The sequence below is a fragment of the Hypomesus transpacificus genome, chromosome 22, assembly GCF_021917145.1.
Source record: "Hypomesus transpacificus isolate Combined female chromosome 22, fHypTra1, whole genome shotgun sequence".
Classification (NCBI taxonomy): domain Eukaryota; kingdom Metazoa; phylum Chordata; class Actinopteri; order Osmeriformes; family Osmeridae; genus Hypomesus; species Hypomesus transpacificus.
The window spans coordinates 1,618,535-1,627,260 of NC_061081.1; the positions used below are offsets into that span (position 1 = coordinate 1,618,535).

General features: G+C 50.8%; 1 protein-coding gene across 4 annotated transcripts in view; it reads right to left on the minus strand.

Annotated features, from left to right (window-relative positions):
- Positions 1-8,094, minus strand: part of LOC124484729 (exonuclease mut-7 homolog) — a 9,517-nt gene extending 1,423 nt beyond the window's left edge. Inside the window, exons 1-17 of one of the 4 annotated variants that reach the window (XM_047045798.1) lie at positions 7,139-8,094; positions 6,139-6,228; positions 5,907-6,045; positions 4,524-4,588; positions 3,771-3,962; positions 3,398-3,583; positions 3,224-3,277; positions 2,959-3,098; positions 2,454-2,560; positions 2,259-2,332; positions 2,094-2,132; positions 1,618-1,784; positions 1,362-1,512; positions 1,019-1,217; positions 759-868; positions 294-474; positions 40-206 (exon numbers count right to left, since the gene is read on the minus strand). In XM_047045798.1, the coding sequence (XP_046901754.1) occupies positions 40-206; positions 294-474; positions 759-868; positions 1,019-1,217; positions 1,362-1,512; positions 1,618-1,784; positions 2,094-2,132; positions 2,259-2,332; positions 2,454-2,560; positions 2,959-3,098; positions 3,224-3,277; positions 3,398-3,583; positions 3,771-3,962; positions 4,524-4,588; positions 5,907-6,045; positions 6,139-6,147 (1,980 nt within the window). In that variant the 5' untranslated portion in view covers positions 6,148-6,228; positions 7,139-8,094. Of the gene's footprint in view, positions 1-39; positions 207-293; positions 475-758; positions 869-1,018; positions 1,218-1,361; positions 1,513-1,617; positions 1,785-2,093; positions 2,133-2,258; positions 2,333-2,453; positions 2,561-2,958; positions 3,099-3,223; positions 3,278-3,397; positions 3,584-3,770; positions 3,963-4,523; positions 4,589-5,906; positions 6,046-6,138 lie in introns of all 4 variants that reach the window. The other 3 variants (XM_047045800.1, XM_047045799.1, XM_047045797.1) reach the window with 3 other exon arrangements.
- Positions 8,095-8,726: the final 632 nt, after the last annotated feature.

The window sequence follows — 8,726 nt, forward strand, 5'->3', positions numbered from 1 at the left end:
AGTGGTCGTTATGACAGAGGGACTTGGTTGACCCCTGACCTCTCTTTGGCGAGCCTGTTTGGCCTTCTCTTTCCGCTTCTTGTCCTCTTTAGTCTTCTTCCCCGCCTGGGCGGAGGAGACGGAGTGCAGGTCGGCGGGCAGCCCGAAGCCTGCTGGGTCCTTAGAGAGGGCGGAGTACACCTCCAGTAGGCAGTAGGCGTCAGCCGCTGGGGGAGAGGAAGAATGGGGTAAAGAAGAAAAGTCTGTTTGTTTTCTGTGTGTGTCCATGTGTGTGTGTGTGTGTGTGTACCTACCTGCATATCGTAACTGGCTGGTGCGGAGGGGTCGTCTCTCCCAGTTAGACAGCTGCTCTATCTTGTCCAGGGGCCGGCCCAGAATCTGCTGGACCAATAAGCTGAGGCCCTTCTCTGCTGGCCCGTCCCCCACAAGGACACTCCGCGAAGCCCCGCTCCTCCCACGGCCGCTGCGCTGTATCTGAGCAGCACACAGTGGGCGAGGGCAAGTTCATTTGAAGTTAGCGAATGCTAGGCTAATGGAATGCTAAGATGTATTAAGTCTAGGAAAAACAAATGCTAAGCTAAATGAATTCTAGGCTAGGTGAACGCTAAGCTAAATGAATTCTAGGCTAGGTGAATGCTAGGCTAGGCGAACGCTAGGCTAGGTGAATGCTAGGCTAGGTGAACGCCAGGCTAGGTGAATGCTAAGCTAGGTGAATGCTAGGCTAGGTGAACGCCAGGCTAGGTGAATGCTAAACCAACCTGCTGGTGAACATTGAGAAGGTCCAGCACCCCCTCTGTCTTCAGGGGCTCCTTAGTGAACTGAGGCCAGGTGGCCAGAAGGGACTTCAGATCCCCTGACATCCCATAACCTGGAAGGACAGACAGTAACCACGGAAACCTTACAAATGCATTGACTTTATTCTTCAAGTCTAGATGTAACAGAGCTATCCCCCCTCCCCCCCCCCCCCCCCCCCCCCCCCCCCCTTCAAATTAAAGCCAAACCTAAACCACCAACATACCTAGCTTGAGAACTTGGGGTTCTGAAAAGAGGGTTCTGATAAAGCGGACGGTCCCGCTGTGCTGCCAGAACCCGTCGGCACACAGGTCCAGCAGGAACACCTGTCCCTGAACGGCCAGCTGGATCAGAGTCACACGTTGGGCCTTGACGGTGCCGAAGCCAGCCCTCCACTCCATGTCCACACCCACCACACGGCCCGCCTGCAACACCCCACACCATGGATGGATGAGCACATGGATGGATCATTGAATGGACAGTTGGAAGGATGAATCAAGTCATGAATTGATGGAATCTGTGGGGCTCTGCGACGGGAGACTGTTGAACGATCACCGTGGTAACCATGCCTGTATGATGTCTTGGCAGCGCTGAAGTCCGTCCTGTGTATCCAGGAAGTGGACGTTGTCTCGGGTGATTGGCAGCTGGTAGAACCTATCCCGGTGAGACAGGGGAGGGTCCCACTCTTCGCTCTGGGGAGAGTCGTTCCCACACACATACCTGGGGGAGGAGATATAAGTGTGTGTGTGTGTAAGACAAACAGATTCTGCTTCTTCCCTGGGATGGCTTACACACACACACAAACACCACAAAAGACTCACTCACCTCAGCGAGGCTGGCAGGCTCTGCTGGGTGTCCCAAACCCCGAATGGCAGCCTGTCTCTGGGGACGCCGTACTGAAGTGACCACTGGGCGGCGCTCTGGAGCCCGCTGTGCTTCAGAACCAGCTCCACCAGGTGGACCTGCAGCTCTGGACACCCCGCCACTGTGGACTGATGCTGCATGTTACTACACACACACACACACCCTGCCACTGTGGACTGATGCTGCATGTTACTACACACACACCCTGCCACTGTGGACTGATGCTGCATGTTACTATACACACACACCCTGCCACAGTGGACTGATGCTGCACGTTACTACACACACACACACACCCTGCCACTGTGGACTGATGCTGCATGTTACTACACACATACACACACACACACACACACCCTGTCACTGTGGACTGATGCAGCATTTTACTACACACACAGCCACTGAGGACTGATGCCACAAGGAAAAGGCGCTCCTACCTGAACATGGTCCTTCCAGTTCTCGTCAGACATGCCCTTCTGTAGGACAGGAAGGACAACAGGACAGCGAATGAGAGACAGGCGCAGAGAATGGACAAAAGAGAATGTGTCCCATAGGACAGGAAAGTGGTCCTATCCTAAGCACTGGTCCCATGTCCTGCTTACCTCCACAAACCTCTTGTACATGAGGAAGCGGAGGCTGTCCAGCTTACGCTTGTACACAGAGTTGGGACACAGTCCTGAGAGAGGAAAAGGATCTGTTCAGTCATGACGCCCTTATTACACCTCATGTACCACAGGAGTCATGTGATCAAAGTGCACATCAGACACAAACACACTCACAGGGACACACGCACACACCTGGGTCGATACTGAACTTGTCCATGAGTCTGAACACCTGCTTGCTAAGCAGCTTAGCTTGGATCTGGTCCATCTGGTGTTTGGACAGACTCAGGTTGGCGAACTGCCTGTAGAAGCACAGGGAGACGCACATGAATACACACATCCATGCCCACACACGCACATCCAGAGTACACACACACACACATCCAGAGTACACACACACACACATCCAGAGTACACACACACACACCCAGAGTACACACACACACATCCATGCCCACACACACACATCCAGAGTACACACACACACACCCAGAGTACACACACACACATCCATGCCCACACACACACATCCAGAGTACACACACACACACACACATCCAGAGTACACACACACACATACACATCCAGAGTACACACACACACATCCAGAGAACACGCACACACACACACACACACACACACACACACACAAACAAGCGTACACAGGCCAGAAGAACCATGCACGCACACACACAAGCACCTTTGGAGCTGGGCTGGGTTAAAGCCGGGCTGGCACCACGAGTCAAGCAGAATGACCAGACGCTCCTCCAGGTCAGGGTGACCAGCCACCCAGGACTCTGCCAGCGGGAGCTTGTCATGCAGGATCAGGGGCACACACACCTGCACCACGGAGGAGCAGGGGACACAAACACACACACACACACACAAACGTCACTCTCAACGCTTGGTATGGATGTGTCTTCCACACAGACACACACATGGACAAACCCCCACAGTGCTCTCACCTCCTCTATATCGAGCTCTCTCTGCATTTTTAGTTTGGCGCTCAGTACGGCGGCCTAAGAGGGAGAGACAGACCGTTGTTATTCCAGTTGGTTCAATGGTTCGTCTATTGTCATTGTGGGACGCATCTACTTAAGGAACTACTACTAAGGAACCCGTTGGACCCCTCCACCCACCTCCCTGTAGCAGCAGAGCGCCAGGAGCCTGCTGATGTGTTGCCTGAGCAGGGCTGGGTCCAGGGAGCCCAGCTGGTACAGGTCCAGCAGGGGCTCCATGTAGCTGGGCTGGGCGTCGGTGAGAAGCCCCAGGGCCCGGAGCTGCAGGCCCACAGCCTGGCCCTCTGGCACAGCCTGGAGGCTCACCTGGAGCGGGACAGGGGGTGGGGTGGTGGTGAGGGGTTCACTCCCAATCTGAGGTGCAAATTCTCCCCCCCTCCCCCACACACGACACAGAATTGAACTGAATGTACCTGACTTGGGGAGTATTTAACATGGGCTGATATTCAAACACACGTGGGTATGGAAGTGTACAGTGTTCCGTGTACTGAACCTGGCTGCAGACATCTGTGGAGCTCTGCACCTGTGGGTGGGGGCGTCTCCAGCGCTCAAACTCCTGCAGGATGCAGTGCCCCAGGGTGGAGGCCCTGCCCTTCTGCTTGCCCGGGCAGCCCTCCAAGAGCTCCAACAGGCCTGCCAGAGGCTCCGCCAGGGAGGAGAAGCCATGCTGGGCAGTGGCACGCAGCTGAATGGGGGGGGGGGGGTGGAGGCTAGAGGTCAGACAGGTAAAAACGGGGAAGAGAGATCGACAACGAGAAAAAAGTACGAATACTACGAGTCAAGGAGAGGGAGCTTGAAATGAAAGGGAGGGCCATTTTTGGAAGGGAGGAAGGCATGCAGAGAGGAAGGAAGGATCTTAGGGCTGATATTGCCAGTAGTCCTGCAGAGTTGCTAAGCTGTAGCGGTGTGGGGGTTTTCTGGGGGAAACAGATAGTCGGGCCATTGAGCTCCCATCTTAAATCATCTACCAGACGGTGTCCATGCATCCCACTCACACACCTCTCATGTTCATACACTGCACACTCAAATTCCTTCCTTCCTCCCCCCTCCGCGTGCACACACACACAGCGGTTTCTCTCATTAGCAGAGGCATGCACACACACACATGCACATAACACACACTGAAAACGACACACAGACACATGAATGATTTCTCACTCACTCACTCACTCACTCACTCACAAATGCACACAGAAACACTCTCTCTCACACACACACACACACACACACAGGTCCTGTTTCTCACCGCCTCCAATTCCTTGCGGGTCCACAGGTCAAAGAGCTGGTCCCTCAGAGCTGTGGGGTCAACACCTGGGGGTCACACAGGTGATATGGGGTTACACCCTGACCCCTGACCCAACCTGTCACGGGGGAAACCCCTACCTATTGTTCCTCTCACTTTCTGACCCCCCCGCCCCCCTGCCCGCCCCCGTCCTTGTCCCAGCACACACACGCACCCCTACTCCTTCTACAGCTGCTGTACCTCCACTTTTCTGATTGACACAGGCTGTTGATTTCCAGGAGTCATTGAGACCTTTGTCGGTCCTGTTCCCTCGTTATCGCGGCTCTATCTGTCGTGAATCAATCCCTGAACCCTATTGCCCCTGCCGTTGAGTGCATGTATAACTTTGTTGTGTGTTTGTGTTTTGATGTGCGTTTGTCTGTTGTGGTGTGTTCTGTTCTGGCAAACAGGGGCAGAGGAACTCTTGTTGCCCACCAGCGTTCCGCAACGTTAAAATAAGACCCTATGACAAAGCAGAGACAAAGGGACTTGTGTGTGTGTGTGTGTGTGTGCATGGTGTTTCTCTGTGCATTCCCAAAAGCTCTGGCCCCTCTTTCATGCTGTGTGGGCTCCTCCTCCTGCACCTCCTCCCCCTCCCACCGCCACCCTTCTCTCCCTCCGTTTCTCTCTCCTTCCCAGACCAGTGTGTCGTCGTCGTCGTCCCCCCGCCCCCCCCCCCCCCCCCCCCCCCCATTCCCCCGCAGTGCTGTTTGTCTCGGATTTCCCCAGGAAAGGGCAACACGGTGTAAAAAAAAAAAAAACCTGCCTTCCTGACAGCCAGCCTGGGAAAGCAGACCAAAGGGCTTCTCTCTCTCTCTCTCCCTCCACCCTCTGTCGTTCTCTACTTGCCTTCCCTCCACTGCCCTCTTCTCTTAGCCTTCTTTAGAGATCTCGCTATTTATCTTATAAAAAAAGACAACTGGCCATCCCTCTGTCTTGTTTCCTCTTTCTGTTTTTCCTTGAATGTCCTACTTTTACACATGTCTCTCTCCTCGTCCAGGACGTTGTGCTACACTGCGGGGCGAGAGCAAGGCCAGCCTCGGGACATGAAACATCCCTGATTTCAGACTCGCTGTCATATTGAGATGTGTGTGTGTGTGTGTATATTTCTGCTTTTTCACCTTCTTAAGAACGACTGAACCACCAATCCATACCATGTCCATTTAAGAAGATGCCTATTCTAGACCAGGCCCAACCTAAGCTTTCCCGAGCGGAGCAGCCAAACAGAACAGCAGAAACGCCAGCAGCTTGTGCGCAGCTATGCACAGCTGGATTCCAGGATAACAGTGAACCGAGCGGTCCCGGTGCGGGGGAGCCGTCTCCTCCACTCAGCTACTGGGTACTGACCCTCTCGCTTCGGGCTCGCCTGGCTCATTCCTCCGCAGGGGGTCAGAGGTGGTAGGAGGGGGGTGGGGGGGGGTGGAGGCACGTTCGCTGTCCTTGTCAGGTCAAGGGGTGGGGGGGGGCTGAGTGGTGCCTTAAGTCCCTGGGGGTGTGGCAAGAGGAAAGAGGAAATACGTCATGAAATTGTTTTTAAAAATACAGAGCTGTGAAAAACAAACAAGGAAGGGTTTCATACCCTGAACATTGTCTCCTCCCCCCCTGCCCCACACGCAGTATTGAGACACGTCCACAGCTGGTGCTTACAAGCCGCAGTAGATACACCTGACTGGTGGGGATTGTCACAAACACATAGTAGACTACACGTTTCCTGAACAGAGGTCTCTCTCTCTCCTTCCTCTCCTCCTCCTGGTGTTTAACGTCCACCAGCTGCATGCTTCTTTATTATCTCCCCTAACATAATCATACTTAACCCTGTAGTGTCCAACCAATGTCTTCTCTGTAAGCAGGCCATAGAATCACCTATTCCCTAATCAATGAAAGATTGCTTCATCGCTGTGAGCTAACTAGAGTGTTTGTCTAAAACAAGGGAATGACTTGAGATAAAACTATGTTGACATAAGCTCTGTAAATGCCCTGAGCACAATTGTGCTGACAGCGAGATGGTTTCTGCATAGTGAGGAGTGTGCACGCGTGATCACTAAGGACGAAGCTTTAGAAAAATCTGGTCTTCAGCATCAGGCTCAAAATTTCGGTTAGGCAATTTATTAACAAGTCTGCACTCTCTCTCTCTCTCACATTCCCTGTGGGAACAGCAGCCCAAGAAGAGGCAGGCTGCCAGCTGGCTGGGAGACGTGCTTTTGAGGCTGCGGATGTTTTGTTAGGTCTGGAGTCTGGACTGTTTCTCTCCCTTTCGCTCCACAGCGGCAGGGGGAGGCCCCTGGCACTCGGGACCAAGTTCTCAGTTACGGGACGCAGCACGACGCCATGCTCTGCTGGCTTCTACTGCCGCTAAGCGGTGAAAATGGAACAGCAGCCTAAGAGTTTACCTCAGACACAGTCAAAGGATAGCTAGCTAGCTGGTAGCTTTAGCTCAGAGAACAGTTTTGTCAAAAAACCTTTCGGTACAAGGGGCACACCTGACCATTTTCTACATCTCTGTGAATAACCACATTTTTATATCGCTGTTGTAAGATAAACGGCGTTAATTAAAACATAGGGAAAATAGCCTCGCTCACCCTGTAAATGCTTCAACACGAACAGGAAGGGGAAAATATGTGGCGTTTCATTTCCGAGCAGCGCGGAACGAACATCCTGTTGGGAAATGTTTTGCACGGACACGTACATGTACACCCGAGTACGTAAATTTACTTCGACACTGAACATGCAGTGCTAAATGTAATACCAGAGCCAGTGTTGCCAGATTAGATTGACAGTTTTCCGCCCAATAACAATTTAAAACCCGCCCACTTCTATAAAAAACCGCCAAAATCCTTACTTTTCCAGAAAGCCGTGTAAAACCATGACATGTTCAATAGAAAATACGCCACAAACATTCAAAGCTTTAATCTGCAAAAACGGAGATTAAATTTACAGATCACTAAGAGCAGAATGAGAAAAAACATTACACCTGAAGTTTTTAGCTCAACACAATAAAGTAATGACATTCTGCCATGACATGTAACGCTAGATTAAGCCACAATTAAACTCCAAAATCCAACCTATTTAAAATGTATATAGCTCTCTATTTTTTTTTTCAACAAGCACAGAAACACTACTAGGCCTCCTGTATTTGTTCCGATTGTTCTCTCCCCTTCGCGATTGTTCCTCTCTATCCCTTATACACAAACACAAAAATGAATTGCTAGAATTTACAGTATTGTTGATATCGCAGTATCCATGGATTCCAAAGCCCCACTCCAAATGATTGTCCCTACAGTCACTGAACAAGCCAATTAGCTTACTGGCTAATAGATGGAAGAATCAAATCTCCCCAACATTTGCCGGGGAGGTTTGAAAGTAGCGGATGTAACACATGCCAATCAAATAGTTTGTTTGAATGTTTTCAGTCTTTAAAAAAAGCGCCCAATTGTAACGAAACCCGCCCAAATTTGATCAACCCGCCCAAGGCTATTTTGCCCCGCCCAGCATTATCAAAAGCAGCCCAATTGGGCGGGAACCCGCCCAATGTGGCAACACTGACCAGAGCCTGTTTTATTAGATATTCTCTGGTAATACATTTTCACGTCAGGCATTAACAGTAATATGATGATATGTAACTGAATGTATATCACACAAAGGGTTTGACAGTCACGAATGTGGACAACACTAACTTTTGAAAAGTTTTTATTTTTCTTGATTGCGTTTGCAATTATTTAATTTTTGGACGAACAATGTTCTTAAAGTACGTGTAAAGTAAAAAATTCACATGTGTTTTGAGTTTGTCACACCACAGGAAAATGTGTTACGAACCACCCGGCCAGATTTGAATGATCGCAATAAAATAAGTAATCAAAATCTTGGAACAAATAAGGGGTGTGTCTGTCAAAATTACATACAACAAAAAATAGTGGAAGTTTGTAATAGTAGGCTACCCGGTATAAAATGTTCAGTGAGGCAGGTGTTGGTGGAGATCATCAGCTCTTCATCAAGCTGGCTCTTCAGAAAATCAATCCACCTCTTCTTGATCTCATCCTTCTTGGGAAATGTATAAGGAGACCGAGCTGTTTTGTAAATTCTCGCATCCAGGGTATACACATTTACAAGATGACGGTCTAGCTAGCAAACTAGGCTATAGAAATTAAATTAATAAAAGGTGATGACAGT